Source organism: Panicum virgatum, chromosome 3N, assembly GCF_016808335.1.
Source record: "Panicum virgatum strain AP13 chromosome 3N, P.virgatum_v5, whole genome shotgun sequence".
In the NCBI taxonomy this organism is placed as follows: Eukaryota; Viridiplantae; Streptophyta; class Magnoliopsida; order Poales; family Poaceae; genus Panicum; species Panicum virgatum.
The window spans coordinates 18,426,500-18,454,170 of NC_053147.1; the positions used below are offsets into that span (position 1 = coordinate 18,426,500).

Sequence of the window (27,671 nt, forward strand, 5' to 3'; positions counted from 1 at the left end):
GCTCGGTCGGGGTCGGTCGGCGGATTAATCTGGTCGGAGAAGCAGGCCTGCATGCAACGCTGGTATGTTGCGCCTGCGTTCTTAAGCTCGAAGTGATTGTTTCCTGGAAGGGCGCTTGTCTTGGCGGTCGGCCACCGCGACTTCACCGGCGGCGGGTGGCCGGCGGTTCTTCTTGTTCTTCTCCCATTGCGGCCCGCGGAGGGCCCGTTGGGGCTGTCTCGTTTTCCCTCTATCGCGGGCTGCTCCCGCATAAAGACGGCTCCAACCGCCTCCTCACCGGATGCATGGTTGGTGGCGATGTCCAGAAGCTCGTGAGTGGTACGCGGCTTCTGGCACCCTAGTTTGTGAACCAGGGTCTTGCAGCTCGTTCTGCCGAGGAACGCTCCGGCGCCAAACTATCGCAGCTGAGAATGGGCGACTACTAAACTACTCGACTGCTGGTTTGTTGTGCGCTTGATCAGATATGGTCTAGCACGCGAAGACTCGAGGATTTAGACTGGTTCGGGTCGGAAATGCCCTACCCCCAGTATGGGGGGTGGTGTTCTTGCTCTATTGCTCTCGAGCCCGGGTGCTCAAAGTTCAGATGGGAGTCTAACCCTTTCCTACGTGAGGGGCTTTCCCTTTTATAGTTCAAGGTGGGCCCCCCCTGTTTACATATATCTATCATGGAGTCTTGGTTCCGCCTGGGAGTCCTTCATCTTTGTCGGTTGTCGGGGCCCACTCGGTCGGTCGGGAGTGGAGAGGCTTGAGCCTAGTTGATTTTCTTGGGCAACGGGTTGTCTAAGTCTTGTCCCGTCCTTGGTCAGTCGGGGTGGTCTAGCCACTCGGGCAGTGGCTCGGGGGTCGTCTCCTATCCTGTTCGCCCGTACCTATGCCTCTGTCAGTAGCACTGCCGCACGTCCTCCCCTACGTCGCTTCTGCCTGAAGGACAGCACGCCCAGTGAGGGAGGTCCTGCCATAGTCAGGCGGTGCCGTCCGGTCACACGCACTGGCGTAATGGAGTAGTATGCAGGGGAAGCTATCGTTACGGTGTGGGAGGTGGTGCTTGTTGACGCCCTCTCCTGTTGCGTCGTGCGGCCTGCACGGCCGGCACTGTTCCCTTGTCAGGGGTCCTGTGGATCACGTATGCGCAGCGTGAGGAGAGCAGTGGGCGTCGTGGGAGCCTGTACGGGACCAGGCTTGACCGGCACACCCGTCGTACGGGGTGGCAGTCTTGGTGCTCACGGCCTGGGCCGCTCAGTACGGCGCTGACCCGGGGGCGCTAGGTCGGGAGGCCTCCTCGTGTCTCCGGAGGGCCAGCTCTTGGCCGCGGGTGCTGAGGAAAGGCAGTCGCCCGTACCAGTTGGTGGGTTATGCTGTGACGAGCCCAACGTGCTGTTGGGCTGATGCTGTACGAGGCGGGCCCGTTAGGGACCCCGGGTTTACACCCCATCACCAATATTTCAGGTACCCGAAATATCAGTTTTGGTTTCGGATTTTCCCGAACAATCAACTCTAAAATTATTGTCTCTCCCGTTAGGCAACAAGTAAAAAAAAGGATCAAATACAAAAGTAAATTTCTTATTGGGTTGCTGGGGTTAAGTGAGTGGATTAGACCATGATCTATTGGGTTTTCAATAAACTTCTGGTAATTCGGGTCGGGTTCGAGTAATTCGGGATTTGGTTAGGATAATTCATGTCTAGGATTCAGGTTGGGAAAATTGTGTCCACCCCTACTTCCGCATGCCATTTTCTTTCTCCACGGGAAATGACTAGTTAGAAGTCCGTCGCCATCAGCGTGGCCAGCCCGCTCTCGGGCCCGACCTTGAGCAAGCCAAAGTTGGCGTCGACGATGTAGAGATCCTAGGTTCTCCTCGAACCGGAGCCCGAGCGGGCGGCCGCAGACGTGCTCGTTGGGGAGGTACTCCAGTCTCCATGGGCGACGCCTTGGGCCCGCTGCAGAGCTCCTGCGTCCTGCGCGGGGAACCGTCGCGAAGGGCGCCCACCGCTCGCCGTCCCAAAAGATGACCCGCCCGTCGGCGACGCCCGTGTACAGCCCGCGCCCCCTGGGGTCGAACGCGACACTCTCGGGCCCCTACACCTCTCTGTGGAACCGCACCTTCGCGCCACGGCCCACGGGGCAACTCGTGGTCGTGGGCATCCTCGTCCGGCGGCATCTCGGCGGGCTCCGGGAGGTCGACGAAGTGCGCCTCGAAGCCCGGGAAGTCCACCATGCTGCTCGTCCGCAGCGGGTCCGTACCGCAGAACACCAGCAGCGCCACGTCCACCACCCCCGGCATCGGCGACACCATCTCCGCTCCCCACGGACCTCCTAGTTTGCTCGCCCGCTTGCTCGCACCGCGGAGGTGTCCCCTGGTTTCTCCACCGCGTGCCGCTCGGACGCCCCGCCCTTGCAGTCGCAGCTCGGGCGCGCTGCAGGCAGAGCTGCTAGTCCTCGCAGCCGCGTGCCAACTCAGTCTCTGTGACCTGGCATGGCGGGCCTGCCCACGTGCGCGGCCTTGGGTTCGGGGTGCCGCGCCACTGTTGCTCGAGCTCGGTGAGGCGGCGGTTCTCGGTGCCGGCGAAGGCACATTGCACCTCTGCCATGCGCGGCCGTTGCTGGGAGGGGCTGTGCGCCGGGAGGAATCGGCGCTGTGTAAGGATCGTGGCCCAAGTAGGGGGTTTTGAATTGAAACTTTTTCAATTTCTAAGCGATCTTTAATTTACTTCTAGTTATGCCCAAACCTCAAATTCAAAACATATCATCTAGAGCACACTAACAAGTAGATCTTAGGTAGGAAAACACACTAGCATGTCCATCATCCTAGTTGAGATCACACTATCAAGCAAAACACTAGCCAAAGGAACACACTAGCAAGAACAAATTCTAGTTTTCAAACAAGCAAGTAAAGAGCAATAAGAAGATCAAACTTAAGTAAATGCTTGAATGAAAAGAGTGAGCACACGAGACAACCGGATTTTTTCTCGTAGTGTCGAGGAGTTGACGCTCCCGCCTAGTCCACGTTGGAGCACCCACAAAGGGTTGGTCCAAAGAGATCCATGTGTAGTAGCTTCAAGCACCTTGATGTTGACAAGTACGCCTTCATGGGATCCATATGTAATTGCTTCCCGGCTAGACAAACACTACACAATTTGTTTTTGTCAAAAATAACATCCTTTACACCAACCACCATACCTCGTTTGAATGCTTTCTTGAGTTGGATCATTCCAATGTGAGCAATGCGACGATGCTAAAGCCAACCCATGGAGTTCTTGGAGAAGAGACAAGTTGCCAAGCTAGTATCATTAGAAGAGAAATCCACAAGATAAATGTTACCGTGTTGAAATCCTATGAAGATCAAGCTCTTGTCCTCCTTGCTTGTCACTACAACCTCACTATCACTAAAGGTGCTTATTAATCCCTAATCACAAAGTTGAGCAATAGAAAGCAAGTTAAAACTAACCGACTCAACAAACAAAACATTAGAAATAGAGACATCCTTGGTTATAGCAACCATACCCAAATCTACCACTTTTCCTTTTAAGTTATTATCAAATGTGACATGTTCATGATCGCCCACGTCTTCATCTAGTGAGGTGAACATCTTTACATAACTGATCATATGTTGTGTACATCCGCTATCAAGAACCCAATGTTATCCACTGACTTTATAGTTCAACTACACACAAATGAATCATTCTTGAGGTTTAGGAACCCAAGCAACTTTGGGTCCTTTGATATGAGTTACTAAAGCGTTAGGAACCCATATTTGGCGTGGAAACTTTTTCTTCTCTTGAGTACCAATAAACTTTGCCTTGACCTTGCCACTTTTGAGTTTGCTTCACAAGAAATGATGATTATTGAATTGTGACATATAGTTAGGAGGCAAGGCAGGAAGAGGGCGAGTAGGAATTGGACACTCCCCTTGTGTGATGTCCAACATCTTGGCAATGTTGACAATAGGAGCATGCTTCCTTGTTGAAGCAATCCTTGAGCTCCGGAGACCTTGGGGAATTCTCCGGTGGCTTGGGAAAGGATCCAAGACCCTTTGTCCCAAAGTGCCTTGCATTATTGAAGAGGATCTTTTTGTGCAAGTATTCTCCTCTTGTCACATTGTATATGCACTTGGTCAAGCTTTGAAGTTCCTCCTCTAGTTCCTTTTTCCTATCATGGTTAGTCTTGGAAGAACTAGAAACATCATGATGAGTGAAAGATTTGGAAGCCTCCGCAAGATTTTCACAAGAAGTAGATGCATTATCTTTGATGTTTTTGGTTTTTATCATTTCTAGCTCATCATCAATGGCATCAAAAGCAAATTCAAGCTCTTGGTATTTTGAATTCAAATTATCATAGTCAAGCTTAAGTTTATTGTTGCATGATTCAAGCGACTTATTGAGCACAACTACTTCATCATGTTTTTCAACTACTCCCTCCGTTCCAAATTATAAGTCTTTCCAAGAATCTTGGAGAGTCAAACCATCTCAATATTTGACCAAGTTTATAGAGAGAAACACAAAGATTTATAATATCAAAAAGATATACTATGAAAATATAGCTAACAAAGAATCTAATGATACTTAATTGGTATCATAAATATTATTATCTTTTTATATACATTTGGTCAAACTTTAAAAACTTTGACTCTCCAAGATTCTTAGAATGACTTATAATTTGTAACGGAGAGAGTAGATCATTGTGCTTAACAAGTAACTCATCATGATCCTCTCTAAGTTGATTGCTAGACACAACACATTTTTCATGAGTTTCTACTACCTCATTGTGTCTAACAAGTAACTCTTCATGTGAGGCCTTAAACTCAACATGCACATTTTTTAAACACTTGAGTTTAGATTTCAACTTCTTGATTATATCATTGTATTCATCTAGGAGCAACTTTAAATATGTAGGAGACAAATCATTATCGCTATCATCATCATTGGAGGAAGAATCATCGGAGCTCACATTGGAGTTACCTCTGGCCATGAGGTACATTGGTGGTGGAGGTAGTGGTGGTTCATCATCATGGATGACAATCCCCACAACGACGTTTTTGGAGTCATCAACATCATCATCGTCGCTTGAGGTCTCGCCGTCGGTCATCCATTCTCCAAGAAAAGCTTTGATTTGCTCCTTCTTCTTGAAAGACCTATTCTTCTTGTGATCTTTCTTGTCATGGTCCTTCTTATACTTTTGTTAATTGTCATCTTCTTATTTCTTGTCAGGCTCTTGACAATCATAGGAAAGATGACCGTATTTGCCACAATTATAACATTTCTACTTGATGGCATATTTGATCTTCCTTGTGCGAAACTTATTTCTCTTGGGATCAAAGCTGTATCCCTTTTCGTTCAATCTTGACATTAGCTTTGTGGTCTTCCTAATGAGGAGAGCAAGCTTGGCATCCTCATCTTCTTCATCATCACTTGATTCATCACTAGCTTCACTTGAGCTTGTTTGAGGTGCCTCGCCTTTGCTCTTCTTCTTCGACTTGTGTTCACCTTTAGCCTTGAGAGCAAGATCATTCTTGGTTTGAGGAGGCTCAATTTCTCCCATGAGAAACATCTCATGTGACCGGATCCAGCCAACAACATCGCCAACCTCTAGAGTGTCAATTTCTTTCTTATAGAGGAGTGAGGTAACGATGTTGTACTTAGGCTTGTGAAGTGAATGGAGGATCTTCCGAATGACATCGCTGCTAGACAAAGGAGAAATTTCAAGAGCATTAATGCCTTACCAAGCACATTTAATCTAGCATACATTTGCTCTACTAATTCATTAGGAAGCATCTTGAAATCATGGAGTTTTTCTTTGAGCACTTAATATTTCTCTCCATGAACTTTTTTAGAACATTGTGAATTTTATCAAGCTCAAGCCAAATTTCATGAGCGGTAGTCTTGCTACGACAACGAGCAAACACCTACTCACTTAGGGCTTCAAACAAATAGTTCTTGGCTCTAGCATTCCATTTAGCTTTAGACTCCAAAGGAGCTCCACCAATAGGCTTTGAGGTGACTTCCCAAGCTTCGATGGATTGAGCCTCAAAGTAGCTTTCCATTCGAGCCTTCCAATAGACATAATTGCGCCCATCAAACTTGGGAGGTCCACTACTACCCCTGGGGCCATTTCTCTAGGTTGTTAGACTCTAAAAAGAGAGTCTAAGCTCTGATACCAATTGTAAGGATCATGGTACGAGAAGGGGGTTGAATTGGAACTTTTTCAAATTTAATCAGTCCTTAACCTACTTGTAGTGATGCACAACCCTAGAATTCAAAACCTACCATCTAAAACACACTAACAAGTAGATCCTAGGTAGGAAAACACACTAGTATGTCCATCATCCTAGTTGAGATCAAACTACCAAGCAAAACACTAGCAAAAGGAAACACACTAGTAAGAACAAGTTCTAGTCTTCAAACAAGCAAGTAAAGAGCAACAAGAAAATCAAACTTAAGTAAATGCTTGAATGAAAAGAGTGAGCACACGAGACAACTAGATTTTTTTTTCCCGTGGTGTCGAGGAGTTGACGCTCCCCCTAGTCCACGTTGGAGCACACACAAAGGGTTGAGCTCCCTTGCAACACGAAGAGTAAGTGATCACTAAGAATGCTCCTTCTCCATCTCCGGAACGGCGAGCTTCACACCGTGTACAAGTCTTTTTTTTTGGCTCCCACAAACTCCAAGAGCTCACCAAGAGCCTCCGATCACCAAGACCGTCTAGGTGCCATCAAACACCAAGAGTAACAAGTCCCTAAGACTTCACTTGACCCTCACCAAGTTGGCCCTAAGGTCAAGCACAGTTGCAACTCTCCAAAGGATGAATTCTTGATGAAGTTGTTGAAGCACAAGCTTTTGAATTGTTCTCTCAGCACAAGAGTGGCCTCTGTTGACAGTCGTTAAGTGCGAAATATGACTGTCAACTAAACTTATAAAAGAAGGAAAACCATACCTTTTACTCGCATATTTGTATCTCTAACCTAGCTCCGCAGTTGTTTTTGAAGATTTATGTTTTCAGGAGCACCAGTTCGGAATAAGAAGAAAACACGAAGAATACGCAGACAAAGTTGCAGAAGATCGCATCCTGCGTAACACATGCAAAAGAGGCCCATAAACCAGACCAAACCGACCAACAAAGCCCCGGCACTGACATACCAACATCAGGGCCCACCAGGCAGACACTCGAAGAAAGGCGGTGGCCAGGGGTGCCAAAGGGGGGGGGGGTTGGCCGAACCTACCCTGGCTCCCGTCTAGGTGCACTTTGGCGGGAAAATCACTCTGATCCTCCTGAAGTTGGTGGCTGATGTTTCCATACAAGGAGATGGCGGGAACCGACCTCTCAATATATAAAAGGGGCCTCTCCTCTCTCATAGCACACACACCACTTGAAGGCCTCTCTCTCACACTCTCTTGTGACTTGTACTCCTTAGGGTAGTGGAGCTAGACTAGTACTTCATCTCTTTAGCGAATCCAGTCGTCCCCGGGGTCAGCGAGCAATCCTCGACCTCTGGTATGGTTTTGTATTCCGACTTTCATTATGCTATTCATACTGAGTTTGTTCTTGGTTATCTTGCTATGTTCTTAGCTTGCTTAGCCTTGATCTGTGCTTTATCAAGTTATACCAGTTGCTTGCTTAGACTAGATGATCTGGGTAAGGATATCGGTTCGTTGTGCTTTCGGGTTTACCTTAGCATCTTACCTGTCCATCCGAAGGGTGGGGGACCCGGGGGTGCTAGGGTAGTGATCTCATATGCGGGCATGGTGTCCGGATATGTGGGATCCCTCGGATATGACGGTGCTCCACGGTTTGACTGGGGTAGACCGCAGGTGGTGACAGCCCTGTTGGTCCGTCGGGAAGCTGCTTCTCGATTAGCGTACTTACCGACGTTCGGGTATCGTGTAGGAGTTCATGCAAAGATGAAATAGGACTGGATGTTCTCCAGTGCGGGTCATTCTCCCCAATGTCCCTAGTTTCCTGGCACCTACAGCTCTAAGCATGTTGCTAACATAACTTATCTGCTGACATGAATAGTATATTAGGATTTGTGCCTATGCTCCCACTAACCTTAGGTGTGCTTGTTTATTCTTTATTCATGAGAGTTGGTTGTTCTGTGTGTGCCATATTACCCCTGATTATCTTTTATTTATCACTTACCCCTGTATAATCAATAGTCTGCACCTTACTTCATAAAGTCATGGTTATGTAACTAGTAAATATCTTTACACAACCTCGCCATCCCTTAAGAAAATATAAATAACGATACCCTGAATACTTCCGGGTGAAATGCTACAACGGTATATCCGTGCGCTTGCGGATCTTTCTGTAAACGTCAAGACATACCAACCCAGCATTTCTGGCACCGTTGCTAGGGACGAGCTTAACACCCCCGTTCCTAGTGATTGCGCTAAGAAATGCCAACAAGCATTTCTGGCACTGTTGCCGGGGAATGGCACTAGGTGTAAAGATTTTACTAAGCACATAAACCTGGCAATATGAGTAAGAGGTAGCTACTGCTTATACAGGCTAATGTGTTTATCTTTTTATTTTCTCTTGATTGGATGAAAACAGGGTAGTGTATGTCTGATTTCTCCTTGCAGACAAACTTCGTTGAAAATCCCGAGAACCTCGTGAGAAGGGTCCAACCTCGCGTCGTCCCTCCTCCGCTCTCGTAGTTGACAAGTGAACCAGCTCTTCAAGCACCATCAACAACAACCGAACCCATGGCTAAGAAGACTCTCCGCAACTTCTTCGTCCCCTCAGCTGCCAATGTGGCAACTGAACCCAACGTTGATGTTGGGGACGTAAACTTTGAGCTAAAGTCCAGCCTCATAAATATGGTGCAGGCTAGCCCGTTCTGTGGCAAGCCAAATAAGGACGCCAACGCCCATCTCCAGAATTTTCTGGAGCTTTGCAAGACCGTAACCATACAAGGTGTTACGGCTGACGCCATCAGGCTTCGTCTATTTCCTTTCTCCCTCCTGGGGAAGGCGAAACAGTGGTTTTATCAGAATAAGAAAGCCGTCAGCACGTGGGATAAATATTTCACGGCGTTTCTCGCCACATTCTTTCCGTTGGGTAAAACAAATGCCCTACGTGAAAGAGTTTTAAGTTTCCAGCAGACAAGGATGGAATCCATCCCAGAAGCTTGGGAGAGACTCCAAGAATACATACTCGCCTGTTCTCACCATGGGATGGACGAGTGGCTCGTACTCCAAAGCTTCTACAATGGGCTAACGACTACATCCAGAGCCTATCTCAATGCTGCTGCTGGAGGAGCCTATCTGGACCTGACAATTGCCAAGGCTACAGCCTTAATTGAAAAGATGGTCTCCAACCAGGGCTGGAACGAGGAGCGTTCCTAGCCCAGAACCAAGGGCGGAATACACACCGTCAAAAAGACGGACATGCTCGCCGCCAAGTTGGATCTCCTACTAAAGAAACTCGATGAAGGGAACGGCAACATATGTCTGTTCTCGTCCATACCATGAACTCATACTCAACGTGCGAGGTTTGTGGTGAAGGTGGCACTCGGGGAATGACTGCCCCGAGACCCGAGAAGACGCAGCCTACATCAACAACAACAACACCGGGTTCTGTCCACAAGGAGGCCAGGGGTGGGGTCAAGCACGCCCACCATTCCAAGGAGGAGGTAACAACTTTAACTCAAATTTCAATTCGAATTTTAATTCAAACCAACCCTCCTTGAGAGGTCTAGTCTTTGTCCAAGCTAAAATAAACGAATCTCTAAACAAAAAGCTTGTTGTCAATGATAAAATTTTAGAAGGTATAAATGCAAATGTTGAAACTCTTTCTTCTACTTTTAAAAATCAATTAAGTTTCAACAAAATGATAGAAATACAACTAGCACAAATCGCTGCTACTGTTCCTGTTTCTGAGTTCGGGAAGATTCCGGGGCAACCCGAATCTCCAGTTGAAATTGCAAATATGGTATCTACCGGGTGGGGCAACCCGAATCTCCCGTTGAAACTGCAAATATGGTGTCTACCGGAAAGATAATTCTTTCAAAACAATCATTAGTCATATATGATTGTCACTAATCACCGAAACTTACCATTAGCATCCAACGGTCTACATGCTTACACGCCACCGGCTGCAGTTCGCCAGCGGACGATGCGATAGTTTCTGGAGAAGGAAAAAAATGGCATGCGGGAGGAGTAGATAAGGCAGCAGGGGTCAATAGTCATTTCCCGTGGTTCTTCAATTAAATCAGATAGAATAATGCATGCAGTGTTTTGTAGCAAATGTACATTGTTTATTAATGTATTTTAGTAGTGATAAAATTAATTTGCCCAATTTGTATCTCCTTCATCTCATCCTCACAAGAGTTGCAATAGAACAGTAGAAACAGAGGAACCCATCGATCTCCACCAAGGGAGGTTGTTGCCGCGATATTCGCCGCCACTCTTCCACCTCCCTCTCTATGTATTTTATTGGAACTAAAGTTTTAGAATAATTAATTTTATTTGGCAACCTTATTGGGAAGAAGTGCCAACATTTCTATAATTTTGCCACGAGAAGAGCTGGTTTGTTTCAATTTTTTTTATCAAAATCGCTGATAGAGTTGTACAGCTTGCTAGTATGGACAAGCTAGGGAAAAGACTCGTTTTTCCCACTTTTTTTTTACAAGCACTCAGGCTCGACCACTTAACCTCACTCTCTTTTCTCCCCTCCCTTCCTCTACTACTCTAATGGCGGCAGTTGCTGCGGCAGCGGTGGTGCCACTGAAATGCATAGGCGTACTGTTAAGCGCCTCTAGGGCAAACCAATTATGCAATGCGGTGGGCGAGGAGACTGATTTTACTAAGGCGCTTCCCCTCAAGGCAGCCGGCTCACTGGTCCACTGATACATTTCAACACCGCTGCCATCAGAGTAGAAGAAGAGGGGAGGGAGGAGAAAAGAGAGTGAATAGGCAAGGAAGATTCGAGTCCATCGGTCCAAGCGCCCTTGAAGGATAAGGCGGGGGCAAACAAGTCTTTTCCTCTAGCCCATCCACATTGGCAAGCTGAGTTGTGGCATTTGCATGCTAGCGCTCCGTAAGGATAAATAATTTTTTTAAATATCCTGAAAATCTTAGCATCGACGAGCTGTGGAAATTGATAAAGAAGGAAAATAAACTCTACCGTCCGCCAGCACCAGCTATTCTGCCAGTTCATAATTTTTGGAAAATAGTATGTATTAAATTAAAACTCTATTTCCAAAATATAATCTGCAGTTTGCAAATGACCATTGTAGAAAACTGGCCACCCTGCTTTTTTTTTTGAAGACCAAATGGCCACCGTGATTTGTGTAGGAAAACATACATGGGTCCTTCAAAAGTAATTCTCTATTCGCCTTTAGTGTTATCGATTATGAAAAAAAATTGTGTGGTGAGAAATAATTGTTGACCGGTTATGCCACTTTGAAGCTCATGTCACTGGTCCAATTTCCAAATAACTAGTGATATTTTAAACCAGGAGTATTAGAAAATATAAATGGGATGATAAATACAAAATTTGGTCGTTTGGTTCCCACAAAAGAAAGAGATGGCCATGGCATTTCAGTATTTCACACGCATGCTCACGTGGACCAGGCAATTCTTTTTTTGATAGCTATGGACCAGGCAATTCTTGATGCCGATTTCAGAAATGCCTGCAAATCAAGTGGGAGGGCAGCAAAGAGGCAATGGATTTAGACATTCAGTAGGTGCGTGACAGATAAGTGCGTGGTCCAGATTTTGACACAATTATAAAAATGTGGGAGGACAGCAAACAGGCAGGCTGCTTTCTGCAAGATCCCAGTTTAATCTTAACTAATATATCATCTTAAAATACCATAACTTGTATCAATAACACATTTAAAGACAATGCAACATTGTTCAGCTGAAAGCATAAGCTAATAGTCAGCAACATATAGTAAGCTCATTACAATGATTTCTAGACGTGCCAAGAGGATTTGCTTAAAGAGATGGATCTTTGCTTGTTGAAGCAAGCGAAACATTTTCCATGTCCGAGTTTCCTTCTGATCGGCCTAACTGACTAAGAGAAAGACGCAAGAAACGTACTACAACGAAAGCTAATGCAGCCCATCTCATCATAGTTCAGACAGAACCAAACAGGAAGAACTATTATAAACTGTAGAAGGAACCTCATTTCCGTGCCAATAAAACAGGAATATTTCATATGCGGTGTTTTCGATCAAAACCATATTCCATATGTAACCATGTTAACAATAGTTGGATATATAGTTAAAAATAATATAGTGTAAAATAAAATCCAGCGGCCTCAGATGCTTAAGATGCAAAAAAAAAAAGATATACTCCCTCCGTTCTTTTTTATATGACACTGTTGATTTTTTTCTTCAATTTTGACTAATATTATTTAATTAATCAGTTAGTTAAATGAAGTGAAATGAGTACCTTTAGTTTATGGGAAAATTCGATTCATGCCACCACAACTCCGTGAAATTGGGTTTCACGTTGAAAATCATGCCACTCAATGGCATGGATTTCAACATGAAATCCAACTTCGTGAAATTGTAGTGGCATGGATCCAACTGACCCTTAGTTTATTATCAAGAGTCTCTTGAATCTAACTTGAAGATTTGGCTATTTGCATAAATATTTGTAGAAAAGATGAATAGTCAAACGAAGAAAAAAAATCAATAGTGTCATATATTTAAGAACGGATGGAGTAACTTTCACTCAACCCCAAGCCTCTCACACTACTCGTGTGCCTCTTTTGACGGTTTGACCCCCGTGTCACCCCTGAATATTGACTGAAACTGAACACCAGTACACTACTACTATATGTCTGCTTGGGTGTGGTAGATAGTGTGCATATCATCGTGTCATGTTAAACTTGGCCTACAACTACATGTTAGGCCCAAATGTTCAGAGTTCAGGAGCAAATCTTGATGATTGGACGTTCTTTACTTCTATGGATGCCTAGCTAAGGTGGTTTGCAGCTTTGGCTCATCTTTTCCTGAAATATGAATAGGAGATGATCACTATGACATGTGTAGAGAAATATTTGGTGTTTTCTTTAAAGTAGAGTGATACAATTCTATAATTTATTAATTATACGCGAAATATGATCAAAAGCGTGCACCTGCAGTACCTAACTTGTCTAAACGATATGTAAATCTGATCGAAGAAATAGCATAAATAAATGGCATGTTATTAAACGCTTGGGGGGAAATAGTAGACATGAATTTTAGTGTCTTTTCTTTCCATTTACAATGACACCAGATCCTCGATTGAAACAGTATAGTTTGATTAGAACACATCGTTCTATAGAAAGAGTAAATTTCATCAACAGTCTTTAAGTTTGTCCTGAGTTCTCATCTCAATCACGATACTCTTAAAATATACATAATAGTTTTTAGACTTGTCCCACGCTATTATTCTGATTCTTAAACTTGTCTCGAGTTCTCATCCCAGTCCTCGTACTCTCGAAATAATTGTCTGTAAACTTATCCCACATTCTTATTTCAGTTCTTAAGTTTATTCTCATCCAGATCCATATGCTTCTAAAATGCATTATTTATTTAGAAAAACTTTTATGAACTATTTCAAATTTGTTTGGATTTTGATTTTCACTCAAAGTGGATCCAAAATTTATGAATAAATTATCATGAATTGAATGTGAAATCTCTAAATCACCTAGATTTGAATTAGTTTTTTAATTTTCTCAGGATTTTTCTAAGCAAAGGATAATAAATTTAATACTATTTTAATCTATAAAATAAAAAACTATTAAATAAATGTATTAACTAATAACTCTAGTTATTAAATATTGTATCAAGATGATTGCCTTATTAATTTTTTATCAATTTTGAGTGAGATAACTTTAAGAACTATTATGTTTATTTAAAAATATTAAAATTGGGAGGAAAAAGTCTATATCACCCCCTCACCTATGGGAGGTGGACTACATAACCCCCAACCTATGAAACGGTTTATATCACTCCCTGGAGTTTCTCAAACCGGTCAAATTACCCCCTAAAGCAGTTTTAAAAAATCATAGTAAATCATAGACAAATCATAAAATAAAAAATTCAATTGTGTTGGACTCCAAATAAATAAATCTACACAGTGAATATATAATATGGTATGCTTTAGTACATTTTTTTACAGCTATGATGAAAAGTATAGATCTAAAGCTACAGTAAAAAAATATACTAAAGCATACCATATTATATGTTCACTGTGTAGATCTACTCATTTGGAGTTTAACACAATTGGATTTTCTATTTTATGATTTTTTAATGATTTACTATGATTTTTCAAAACTGCTTGAGGGAGTAATTTGACCGGTTTTGGAAAGTTCAGGGTGATCTAGGCCGTTTCATATATTGGGGGGTTATATAATCCACCCCATAGGTGAGGGGGTGATATAGACTTTTTCCAAATTAGGATGAGATCTCAAAGACAAGTTTAAAGACCGAAGTGAAATTTATACTCCTATAGAAAAGGCAGCCAACGCCCAAAGCGGCCATCACGTTTCAGTCCCAGGCATGCTTGGGTGGCGTCTTGGCAGGGGAGCAGCTGCAGTCGTGCGCATGGCGTCCTCTTCCTCCTCCCTCCCCTCCTTGCCGCGGCTATCCATCCCGGCTCACCGAGCACACCACGAGGCAGCCATGGCTGCTTCGCTCGGCGCCTCGCGGACTCTGCGTAACGGCGGCGGGAGGCAGATGCAGGTAGTTCTTTGATACCCGGAGCTCGTTCAGATAAGTTCTCCAACCTTCCGTTTCTTGTGTCAAAATCTTATCTTTTATTTTGTTGTTCTTGTGATCTTGTCTCTTGTTTGCACGGCGGAAGGATCTTGTGATGCAGAGGTGGGCTGAGGTGGTGTTGTGTTGTGGCGCGGATTGGGGATGCGTGCCGCAGCTGTGGAACAGGGTGGTTCTGCGCAAGTGGCTTAATATCGGCGCGGGGTCCGGGGACTCCGACTTCAGCGCCGACGAGCGCTCCGACGGCGAGGCGGACCGCGAAGGTTACTTTTCCGCCGCTCCCTTTCTTGAGCGCAGTGTTCTGACTTCTAAATTTCCAAATCGATCTGTTTGCTCAAACTTGCTCTTGTTTGGAGGGAAATTGGGGAGAATTTGGTTCCGAAGTTTGAGCGGTAGGCGTTGACGGTGATGCAGAGGAGACAACAGTGTTGCAATGAAAGTTCTTTCTTGTACGCTACTGTTTTGGCTTTGTTGATTTGACTTTACATGTGGACTTGAAAAATGTTATCCTGTATAATTGGTCAGTTCACGCTGGATTATACTGCTTGCTTGATGATTGCTTTAATAGCTTATTGTAAGTGCTCATTGTTTGCCAACAACTCTATATGCTATGGAAGTATGATCATCTCTTTCGCTGAGAATGCTTAAAACATGGTGATGCGTGGCTAGTAGTTTCTTCTGAACAGAGATTCCAAGGTATAGTCAATCTTTTTAAGAAGGCTATTAAGCATTGCACATTGCCTTTTAAGGTAACTTTTGGCTGTTCTTTGAATCTTTTGAAAAGAAACAGAAATGGTGACGTGACCATCTTCAACTTGACCTCAGTATCTAATGGTTCTTGTGCCCCACATTGTAGAACTTTTATATCTTTTCTCTTTACTGAAATAAAACCTACATTTATATATAGTCTCTGCTTTTCTTTAGCTTATGTTTTTTATTGTTTTTTCCCCAAGATTTTCTGGATATATTTTGATAATCATAAACTGTAATTGATGTATTTTTAATGCCTTTTCTGCAGACATGCCTGGTTGGAAGCGTGAATTATGTAACGAAGAAAGGATATTAGCTGGATTGGGTGCAAGCACGACCGGTAATTTATGAGCACATAATGTCCCCCCCCCCCCAAGAAATGTGAAGTGTGCGGAAGATTAGTGTCTAATAATAATTACTCTTTCAAATTATAGGTTATTTGGCTTTTCCGGGTTCATAGATTTTGCCATGACCTAGATATATGCTATGTCATACATAAATTTTACTATGTATTTAGAAAAGCCAAAACGACCTATAATTTGGAGCGGAGGGAGTATGTTTCTCTTTATTTATTTTATCTTTGAGTTGGATCTGGTTGATTTTAGACAAGGAAGTAGGTGCACAATAATGCTGGTGAAATACCCCCAGGGCAGATGAGATGCTAGTTTGATTTTTACCAACTTGGGAGCTCCTGCTGACTCAGTTTTGGGCTCAACTTCTGCCTCTGATCTCCTGAAAAAGCTTATAGAATTCTGAATTTACACTGTTCTAATGGGGATTTTCTGGCTCTTCTTTGGTAAACATGTCAACATGATTCATGGGTGATATTGAACAAAAGCATAATCTTTGAATAATTAGCAAGAAAATCTGGATGTATCTCAGTATTTGTCTTGATTTAGTCTGAAGTCCATTTTTATTACATCAGGTGTCTGCTTGGTAAGGCATGGCTTGACAGGTTGCTTTATCTGCTGACACAACTGCTTGCTTCTTCATTATTTTTTCTTCTTTTGCTTTTCTGTTATGCACAAACACCTGTTTGATAAAAAGTCTTGGATTGGCGTGTTGCCTTATATGTTAACAAAATCATTGGTGCCTCGTAGGTGCGAATGATGTACCTCACAGGCTTAGAAGGCACAGATCAGAGATCCTTCGCGCTCAGTATGTTGATGTTAGAGAACTCAGGTAATCACCTTACAGGTGTCTCCATTCACCTTGTCGTCTAGTTATGCATTTCGACGGTACTTACTTAGTATAGAGACCTCCTGTTATACTGAAACTTGCAGAAGATTAGTTCGTTGGGTCTCTGATCCTCTGCAGTCGTTTCGTTCTCCAGAGTACAGGCAAAAGCACTTTTACATTATTACTACAGCATATCCCAAGTAGAATTTTTTTAACTATTTATAACTAATCTTCTGCAATATGAAATGTTTCAGTATAACAGGAGGAACTGAAAAATGTGCTAGTTTTAAGTTTTATGATGATGTTCTTTCAGCTAATCTGCAAGGTTTAATATGCAGGATCTGCGTGGGGACTTGGAATGTTGGAGGAAGATTTCCACCCAGTGACTTAGATATTGAAGAATGGTTGGATATGGAGGATCCAGCTGATATCTATGTTATTGGGTAATTAACCACTATAAAAGTTCACTTTAGGTGTACCAAACCTACTGTTGATTCTATAAAAATTGTTTAGGGAATATGCACTGGATACTCAATTACTTATTGTATTTAAAAGTTATTTGACTATTGCAGGCAGCTTAATATGCTAGTATGTTTATTTAACTTTAATGGTTATTTAATAGGTATCTAAGTATGTGAGCCGCCTTACATATGTATGATAGCTTGCAATTTGGCAATGAGATGATACTGCCACTCATTTCTTCAATAGTTTTTGTTAAAAAAGAATTTCTTTACCATGGAAATTAGGATCATCTTTCAGATTTCAAGAGATCGTTCCACTCAATGCTGGGAACATATTTGGTGCTGAAGACAATCGTCCAGTTTCTGTATGGGAGCAGATCATCCGTGAAACTTTGAATAAGAATTTTTCAGATAAATCAAGGTTTAAATGTCATAGTGATCCTCCTTCAGTGTCAAGATTCAATCCATCAGATGCTGCTCTTTCCATGGAACATGAATCGCTTAGTGGGTCCGACAATGATAGTGATGGGGAACTTCAACCATTGATTGAGCAAGACCATAATTGTCGACTTCAAGATAAAACAGATGAGAATTTTGAAGCTTTTCCAGAAGAGGGTTTAGATCAGAGAGTAAAAAGGAAAAGGCCAGAATTTGTACGGATGATAAGCAAGCAAATGGTGGGAATATTTCTTTCGATTTGGGTTCGGAGAAGCCTGCGGAAGCACATTCAGAATTTGAGAGTATCAACTGTTGGTGTAGGCGCGATGGGTTATATTGGTAACAAGGCAAGTGCCAAATTTCATATTCTTTCCTAGTTTCCTTATATTATTCGTGCACCTCTACATTTCAGTGATAACTGGATTATACTTGGTTAGAAACATAGGATGCTGCTTGTCATATTATGTGATATTTTCTCCTGATGAGAACTGGAGTTTCAAAAATGCATCTTTTGGAATTTCCATTCCTTCAAGGACACTAAAAAGGCAAATAGAATTTTCTTAAGGAGAGTCGATTAACTGTCTCTGATATTTTGTTCCTTTAAGTTCAACATCTTCAAATTTTATCCGTCACCCTGCTATCGTCTCACTCAGCATGGATACACTTGTCTGTCATCTAATTTAGAAGACCATGTGCTGACATTTGTCCCTTCAATATACATTAGGGATCAATATCAGTCAGCATGTTTATACATCAGACTCCTTTCTGCTTTGTTTGTTGCCACCTGGCTGCTGGTGAAAAAGATGGAGACGACCTAAAAAGGAATTCAAACATTGAAGAAATACTTCGAAGAACAGTGTTTAACCCAGTCCATACTGTAGGCATGCCTATGAGAATACATGACCATGAGTAAGTTGGTTAATCTGTCTTCTGGTAATTGGTGCTATGTTCCGAAGCTAACATTCATTTATCCATGTGTATCTACTGTTATATGGCGATCATTAGATGGTTGGATAAAACTCAAAATGGCTTCCTATGGATGCTATATCCAGCCATATATTCTTATGTTCAATCTTTGTCCTTTATTTCAGAAGGATTATATGGTTAGGAGATCTCAACTATCGGATTGACTTATCCTATGAAAGGGCACATGAACTAATCTCCAAACAGGACTGGGATGGATTGTTCAAGAGGGATCAGGTAATTTGATGGGCTAGTAAATCAGTTTGCTTTTATAGAATTTCCAGCTCATGCTTCTGCTGTGACAGCTGAAAAGAGAATTAAGAAAAGGATGCACATTTGACGGCTGGTTTGAAGGAGTTATCAGCTTTCCTCCAACATATAAGTATGAGTTTGACTCAGGAAGCTATGTCAACGATGAGAGTAAATCTGGGAGAAGAACCCCTGCATGGTATGTTGTTCTTCTAACCTTCAGATTCATTCAATCAATCATTCTAGGCACCAGCACTGAGTATACCAATAACAATAAATATGCATTCTCATCAACGTGTGTAGGTGTGACCGCATTCTTTCATATGGAAAGGGAATCAGGCTACTTTCCTACAAGAGGGGGGAGCTTACACTTTCCGATCACCGCCCTGTGACTGCAGTTTACTTGGCCGAGGTTGAAGTTTTCCGCCGTAGAAAGCTGCGGAGGGCTCTAACATTCACTGATGCAGAGGTTGAGCACTACCTATTATCCGAGGACAACGGGTTTTTTGAACCAAAAATTCGTTGAATCATGGGACATGCATGAACCATGACACATGCAATTTCTTAACTCTTGTCCCAAGCAGATGATGTGGCAATGTGGCCAACACCAGTTTCCAAAACACGTCAGAGAAGGTTCAGTTGCATACTTGCATTACTTATTCTACCACAAGCGACTTCTTTATGACTCCACCACATCTATGGATTATATTTGCTGCACGCATGTTTTATCAAGAACATCTCAAGCATTATGCTTCATTACAGGACTCCGGGCAGCATCTTTTGGAATCTTGCCAAATTTATGCATAAGGGCCTGATTGGTTGGTTTCCAATATATGCCAAGCCAAAATGTGGGCAATGCCAAAAAACTTCGGCACTCATTTGGTTGGAAGCCAATTTTTTTGGGCCAAAATTCCTTAACAAAGTGACAATGTTAATTTCTTTCATATTTTTGACACCTTATCAATTGTCCACATGTGTGTTAGTATAAATCATAGTCATTAGTGTTTGTATTTGACATCAAGTCATGTGGTGATATAATTTTGGTCGTTATATTTTTTACACCTAATCAAGTGGTACCCTAAAATTTTGGCCCAAGTTTTGGCTAATTTTTTTTTGGCATGCCAACATTTTGGCTGGGCAACTTTTGGCATCCAACCAATGAGGCCCTAAATGCTTCCTCAATTTATCATTGGTTAGGAAAAGATAGTTCATTTTTCCTTGTATCATGGAGCCATAGCCTTCTTGTCAGTCTGATGATATGTGGCTGGAAACTCGAAGTTCATACTTGTGAATACCATTTGTTGGGTGACTATTGTCATCACACAGCAAATAATTTATTGGTTAATTCAAAAAATCACCTGAAATCTCCCGTCATTTTGGGAGTTCTTTGTCGCAAATATTTATTCGTTAGTTGGAGGACGCAGTGCGCAAGCAAACACGAATCACCGGGGGCGGCGGCGGCCAAGGGGCGTCAGCCGTGGCGCTGAGCGGATCACAGCTCTCTGGCTGATGTTGCCTGCAGCAGCCGGCAGTCCGCCACGGCACGGGAGGCTCGTGCCAGTGCCACCGTGCTCGACCTCTGGGCATCCCGTGATGGCAGCTTTTGCTCTGCACAAGGTTGGAACTACCGGCTTGAGGCGAGCTGCTAGCAGGCCGAGGGAACGCAGGCGCCGGAGCTGATCCCTCCTGCTCGTGCGCCGCCGACGGGACAGCCACGTGCCGGCGTCGACGACGACCGCCCGGCGGGGTCGCTCGCCGGCCGTCCGTTGAGCTTCCGCTACTGCCGCGGCGCGCCCTGCTGTCGCGGTGACGACCGACGTGGTGTCAACGGTCAACCCACCCAATCCGAGCCGCACGTGTCCGATCGGACGGCTGGCAAGGACCCGGGGCGGACGGTATTTGAAACACCGTCCCCCCTGATCGGTTTGTCACATGTACCGTCCACCGCAGGGAGGGCACCCCCGCCGCGCGGCGCGGCTCCCCGGAGCGCCGCCGCGTTCTGGCCGGTACTGGGCAGGTGCCAGGTGGTCTCTTTCCTCCCGCGCCTCCGCAAGTCTCTTGTCGTTACTCATCAACCACCAGCGGGCAGCGGAGGGCTTGAATCCGAGAAGGCAACAGTGGTGGATTGCCCTAGCATCCTCGATCGCGCGCGGCCGGGCGGCGTCTGTCGTCCCTGCCAGATCTTCGTCAACGCCGGTATCCTACTCGGCTACGTCGGCTGTGTCATCGCGCCGCGTCTGGTTCGCCATGCTGCCGGTGCTCCTGGTTCTTAGGGTCACCGTGCCCGCATGTCACTGCCGTGCCAGAATCGCCGCCGGAGCACGCCGTGCGCAGGGCTCCGAAATAAGCAGCAGAGGTCGGCACCATTGACTACACGCCAGAGATGCTCTGTCAGTTAATTTCTATCTCACAAGTCACTCTGTTCGCTTGGCTGGTCAGCCAATCAGCAAACAGTTCTTTGCTCTCACACTAAATCAGCACCAATCAGCCAGCAGTACTTTTCTCTCATAACAAATCAGTACTAGCTACTAGACAGATATCTAAGGGGAGCTGAAACATGAATAGCTGTTCAAGATAGACAGGGTCACTTCAAACATCTTCCAGGGAGTTCTTGTGGTGTGGATGTTAAACATTTCGAAGACGAACCAGAAGGATTTGCCGAGTCCCAGCAAGTTATACATACTTTTAGCAATTCAGCGTGCGCATCACTTTGGGCAACATTTCGAATTGAGGCGAAAAGGGATTTGCTAAGTCCCAGCAAGTTATGCAAACTTCCAGTAGTTCAGTGTGCGTATCACATTGGGTGTGAGTAACAATAAATGTTGCTATTTACAGCTCAAAAGGAAAACATAGCTAGTAAGGTTCCAGATGGATAGATAACTCAAAAAACGATTAGCGGAAAGAGGATGAAGGTAACGGTTGATCCGCGGAGAGACAACTGTGTTTTGTTGACCGGTGAGGAAGAATAACACAAGTACAACAACATTGTCGGGGTATCTATCTAGAGTGGTTGATGACAACCATGTATTAGTCGGGACTACTAATTGCAATTAGTCATTATCCAAGGGTGCTTTCGCCAGAATCCAGGTCCAAGGTCAACGTGGTCCACTTTCACATCCCACCGTTCTCTTGTCGTGCCATTGTCGCGGCCTTCCGCCTCTGCAAGTTCTTCCACCTGTAGACATTTGCGATGGGCCCGTATAAATGACAGAGCTGGAAGTAAGCATGATTGACTGGAATAAGACAGGAACACTAAATCTGGAGGCAACTTGGCTGCCATGTTTCACTTAATTGGAGTGATATAAATGCACTGCTTTTATTTTGGAATCAATTGGGACCTACCAATCAGGCATATCAAGTATGAATACAGTATATGATATCACAAGCCGAAACTTCATTTCAGGATTGTGTCTGAAAAGTTGCTTCAATCTTGTAGGCAAGCTAAAAGTTGCTTATTTACCAATGCTACAATTTTATCACTCCTGGGTTATACTAATATGGGAACTGCGTAAACAGCACAACATTGCAGCTGAAGTGGTTCTATAAAATCAGTAAAAATTACCTTTTGCCGATAAATACATGAACCCTTTCGGAACATAGCAGGTTCATTGTTGTAGTTCATCTGGAATTGCTGAAAAAGCAACTCATTTTTATCTTTAGATAATGTTCCCTGCATTCAAAACTACAGCAGTTAGAGAACACACAATGAGACAAGTATGGAAGCAAGCAGGATCAAGGGAAAACGACTAAAGCATTAATCATGAAAGAAGACCTTCAATATCTCATGAGCTTCCGTTTCACTTTTTCCAGATTTCACTAGCATCCAGAAGCAAGTATTGTATTGGTTGCCAGCATGGCCTGAAAGTGAGCAGATAAAAAGGTCAATTATGTCTTTGCTCTTGTGGTTTACTATTTTAACTGATGAAGTAACTTTGCAGTAGGATATCTTAGGAAAAAAATAAGGACATAAACATCAATCAGTATGCATCACAATTCACAGCATATAGCTATACAAGCGTTGAAACCTAATCCAGTCATGCTACAAATGAATACAGGCATATTACAAATATGTTTTAAACTAAGTTCAGATGTGCTTGTTTTTTTAGTAAATTACTTACACTCTGCTTGCCTCCATGAAAAGTATTCACATACTATCTTTAGTTTTGGGTAACACAGAGCTTCAGCCTCAAAACGTGGTGTCTGCATTAATTCCTTGTGGGGGAAAAACTCTTTCCATTTTGTCACATAACAAGAAGTGAAATATGAAGAGCATGACGAAAGGATTAAGCTGCAAAATAAGTTGGCATCATTTCAGTCAAGTATTTACCCCTTAAATTACAAACACAATGCACATGCATAATGCTGATAACCACCTCTCCTGTCTCTGATATAGTCCAGTCTTCTCATGGAACACAAAACTGCAATGATAAACACAGTAAGAATGGATGTCTGCAATGGATGACAATAAATAATGGTCATTTGCATGGGAATAATTGTCGAAATGTATAATAACATTTCAGCATTATTGTATGCTTCACTTACGGTTTTCATTCATGTTTATTGTGCCAAGCCTATATTTATTTCAGAGACATACCTATACTCGTTGCTAAAACCATAGCCAAATACAATGTCAGGGTATTGCTCCATCATCAAAGATGCAGATGCATTCATCAGTCTTCGAGCAGTATCGTCATTTGGCTTGTCAAGTGAATGAATTATTGAGAATCTGGGCGGGAAAATGAATTAACTCTGTTAATAAGGCAATCAAGCTATCCTAAAGAGAACCAGCATGTTTTTGATAGATAAAAAGGGTTCCTCACTGATCAAATTGGCAGCCACTGATGCGAACGACAATCCAATTACAAGGTGGAAGAATGCGGTCGATGCCAAACTTCTTCACGAACTCATGCGTAAATTTGCCTGTTCCCAAACATATCAATTAGGTTAATGTTATTTACATTCATAGCTTGATCTGGAGTTGAAAGGATAGCTGAAACTAGAATAATTCAAACAAACCTTCTCGAAGAATGTGTTGATGATTTTCCCAAAACTCAGGCCCTATGATATCGACATGTGCTACTGTAACTTTCAATCGTGGTCTTTTTATTGGAGTCCCGTAGTCATCAATCTTCACTGTTGTTTCTACCTATAGTTATACGCCACATTATAACAAAGATATTATTTTACACAATTGACAATATTTGTGGTATTACCTTCTCTCGGTAAACACTAGATCCTTTGCGGAACATAGCTGGTTCATCATCATAATTTATTTGGAATTGTTGAGCAAGCAGCTCATTCTTGTCCTTTGCAAATGTTCCCTAAAAGAACAAAAGATGGATTAAAACAATTGTGCAATTGCAACAGAAAGATCATCAACTCAAGACAAGTTTATACTACCTTCAATGCTAGCTGAGCTGCTTGTTCACTTTTTCCAGATTTCACCAACGTCCAGAAACAGGTATTGTATTGATTATTTATATGACCTGAAAGCCACAAACCAAAAGTATGGACATCAGCCAACTAATCAAGTTATTGCTCAATTCTGATGCATGCATAGATCATTCCTTTTTTTTACATTGATGAAGCTTCATGATCTGTACAACTTTGGTGGATATGATGGAATTTTCTTGTAGGACTTCAGGGGAAAAAATGCAAAATATAAATAGGTCTCATTTGCTATATGAGAAAATTTCGATTTCAGTTTCAGTAGCTTACAGTCCACTTGTCTCCAAGCCAAATAATCATGAATAGTCTTCGAATTTGGGTAACATACAGCCCGTGCATCAAAATATGGTGGCTCCTTCAACTCTTTATTAGAAAAGAAGTCTTTCCACTTCATTACGTACACAGAAGTGAAGTAGGAAACACATAAAGAAAGAATTTTGCTGAAGGTATTGGTAGAGATGTCAATATCAGTGATGCCATGAAGTTGCTCATAGTTCAGAAAGAAAAGGCAATTTTGCACAATGAACGTTCCAAATATCAGTGGAAAAAAGTGAAAATGAATGAGTTACCTCTCTCGCCTGTGATAAAATTCTGTTTCCTCTCTGAAAACAAAGCTGCAGGGTAAACATGAATATAAGAAAATTATTATAATAGAGCGGATAAGGCATCATATGCTAAAAATTTCAGTTTTACTATTATGAATGCATCTGCTGACCCCATGTGCATTCAGTACTTGTAGTTTAAGAACACAACTCTTAAATAAATTACATAGTGAGCTCTTTAGCCAAATAAACCAATATTGTGCTGCATTTATGTTTGGAAAATAAGCATCGGACACTATGGGATTCAATTCACAATATCTATTCAAAGTCGTATACTGTATTGCATACAGTTTTACAATGGAACTTACATCAGAGGATGTCTAATGCCGTACCTGTACTCATCACTAACACCATAAGCAAAGACTATGTCAGGGAATTTCTCAAGCATAGCTGTGGCACAAGCGTTCATCAATCTTAGAGCATTCTCATCGTTCGGTTTCTCAAAAGCGTGAATCTTCGAGAACCTATAAAAGAGAAAATGAAATTAGTGGATAGGAAACAAAGGAAAACAGCTCCAAATTCCGGGCAATCACGATTGACACGGACCCAGCAAAACCAGATGCACAATTGGCATGACCACATGGCCAATCTAGTTGTTTAACCACTAGTAAAACATGCCTGTACGAAGCAGTGCACAGCTTGTTGGAATGTTGGGGGCGAACTAAACTAAACCAGAGCAAACAAAGAAGAGAAGAAGTGTACCGGTGGAAGTGGCAGCCGTCGATGCGGACAACGATCCAGTTAGAGGGCGGGAGACGGCGATCGAACTCGAATTCCCTCTTCACGTACTCATACTCGCTGTTAGCCATCAATCCTTCCCCCAATGCACACAACCAGACAAGCTACGCTTCACGTGGGAAAGTAGCAGATAAGGCACCGCGGGGACGGCGCCGACGAGTGGTCAAGCACCGTGGTGCGTAGCGGTTGAGAATCCCGGCCACGTTTCGGGTTTCCCGCTGAGGGAAGGAGCGCGTCAGGAGGTGGCGGCGCCAAGCGGGGACGGTAGCGCGGGGACGGAGGCCGCGTGAGCTGGGGGAAGAGGCAAGGACCGCGCTGCGGCAAGAAGCCGGGGCCGCGGGGAAGGAGGTGAGGCGAAGCGAAGAGCGCGTGCGGGATTGGTGGGCTGGTGGCGGTCGAGTCGTCTCGCCGGCGGCGAGGGGGAAGGATGGACAAGAGGAGTGTACCTGACGGCGTTTGCTATTGACGGCGTCCAAAGCAGCCACGAGCCCACAAACTGCGTGGGCTGCCGACGGGTTGATTGTGCCGGATTGGGCTGGTGAAAGAAGTTGTGGATATTGGGCTCAGTCTCTGTACAAGTACTGGGCCGGCATGCTCAATTTTAGAAAGGAAAAAGTCATTTTTATCTTCCTGGACTAAATCCGTGTTTCCTCCCTAGACCACAAACCGTCCATTTGGACTCCTCGAACTCGCAATACCGGACATATCACCTTCTTGACTGATTTCCTTAAGTGGTTTTCCTCTTTTTATTTTATATTTATTTTGGTTGAATCTTTGAAAAATCATAGTAAATCATATAAAAATTATAAAATAGAAAATAAAACTTTGTTGGACTCCACGTAACTAGATCTATGCAGTGAATATATTATACAATATATTTTAGTACAATTTTTTTTGGTAGAATTAGATATATATTTTTGTGTAATGAATTCATAGCTACAGTTTGTGTGGTCCAATAATGGTAAAAATTTTATGGTGGTCTAACCATTACATTCTTGACATGTAAAAAAATTTTATGCTCATTGGATCATGCATGCTTGAGTTATAGATTCATCTAGGTTTATCAATATATTTATTTAGGTTTACCTAGACAAATCTATAACTCAGGCATGCATGAACCAATGAGAATGAAAATTTTATTATAGATCAAGCATGTAATGATTAGTCCACAATAAAAATTTCACCATAATTCTACCATGAAAATTGTGTCTATGAATTAATTACAAAAAGTATATATATTAATCTACAACAAAAACTTTGTACTAAATTACACCATATAATATGTCCATTGCATATATCTGCTCATGGGGAATCCAAAAAAAAATAGAATTTTCATTTTATGAGTTGTTTGTTATTTACTAAAATTTCTCAAATGTTTACTTAGACAAATCTATAACTCAAGCATGCATGATCCAATGAGTTTGCAATTTTTTATTACAGCTCAAGAATGTAATAATTAGCCCACCATAAAATTTTCACCATAATTGGACCGCACAAACTTTAGCTCTGAATTAATTACAGATAAGTATATATCTAAAGCTAAAAAAACTGTACTAAAGTATACCATATCATATGTTCAGTACATAGGTCTAGTAATATAGAGTCCAAAAAAAATTTAATTTTCCATTTTATGATTTTTATATGATTTACTATGATTTTTCAAAGATTTAACCAAAATAAATATAAAAGAAAAGGAGTAAAACCACCTGAGGAAATCAGTCAAGGAGGTAATATATCCGGTATTACGAGTTCGAGGAGTACAAACAGATGGTTTTGTGGTCTAGGGAGGGAACACGAACTCGTCCCATAGTTCAGGGAGGTAGAAAGGACTTTTTCCTTTTAGAAATTGCATACTTTCGCATCTGGGTATTCATGTGGCTTGGAGTGTTTTTTCTCGCAAGCTCAGAAGATGACGCATTCACTGATGAAGTTTTGTTAATATTGATCTCCATTGGGCCAGTCCAACGACTGGGCCAACCTTGACTCGCGTCCTGATCGGGGACGCCCAGCCCAATATGAGGCTGGTGGGCCCCCGTCGCGCAGCTCTATAAGTGGAGGTGGGATTAGAGGCTCAGGTCACGAGGTTTGTCGCGGCCACTGTTCCCCACCGTCCTAACCCTAGTCCGATCGAGAGGGAA

General features: G+C 43.0%; 2 protein-coding genes across 4 annotated transcripts; one reads left to right on the forward strand and one right to left on the reverse strand.

Moving 5' to 3' along the window:
- The first annotated feature begins 14,455 nt into the window (after positions 1 to 14,455).
- LOC120664811 (type I inositol polyphosphate 5-phosphatase 1-like) lies at positions 14,456 to 19,829 on the forward strand. Of its 3 annotated transcripts, none has more exons than XM_039944159.1 (10): positions 14,456 to 14,672; positions 14,794 to 14,968; positions 15,724 to 15,795; positions 16,556 to 16,637; positions 16,973 to 17,077; positions 17,394 to 17,880; positions 18,258 to 18,442; positions 18,625 to 18,733; positions 18,802 to 18,944; positions 19,049 to 19,811. In XM_039944159.1, the coding sequence occupies exons 1-10, from the start codon at positions 14,490 to 14,492 to the stop codon at positions 19,269 to 19,271; spliced, it is 1,764 nt and encodes a 587-aa protein (XP_039800093.1). In that variant the 5' UTR covers positions 14,456 to 14,489; the 3' UTR covers positions 19,272 to 19,811. The 3 variants fall into 3 exon arrangements, with proteins under 3 accessions (XP_039800093.1, XP_039800094.1, XP_039800095.1); XM_039944161.1 differs by having other exon boundaries at positions 14,467 to 14,672; positions 14,794 to 15,154; positions 19,049 to 19,758; XM_039944160.1 differs by lacking the exon at positions 15,724 to 15,795 and having other exon boundaries at positions 19,049 to 19,829.
- Positions 19,830 to 21,507: 1,678 nt separating this feature from the next.
- Positions 21,508 to 25,967, reverse strand: LOC120664812 (tRNA(His) guanylyltransferase 1-like). The gene is made up of 14 exons (XM_039944162.1): positions 25,498 to 25,967; positions 25,128 to 25,259; positions 24,763 to 24,807; positions 24,464 to 24,633; positions 24,146 to 24,231; positions 23,959 to 24,066; positions 23,762 to 23,891; positions 23,566 to 23,665; positions 23,340 to 23,471; positions 23,119 to 23,163; positions 22,864 to 23,033; positions 22,518 to 22,603; positions 22,308 to 22,415; positions 21,508 to 21,920 (listed from the first exon to the last, which is right to left on the reverse strand). Exons 1-14 carry the CDS (start codon positions 25,602 to 25,604, stop codon positions 21,786 to 21,788), a joined length of 1,554 nt encoding a protein of 517 aa, XP_039800096.1. The 5' UTR covers positions 25,605 to 25,967; the 3' UTR covers positions 21,508 to 21,785.
- Between the last annotated feature and the right edge of the window lie 1,704 nt (positions 25,968 to 27,671).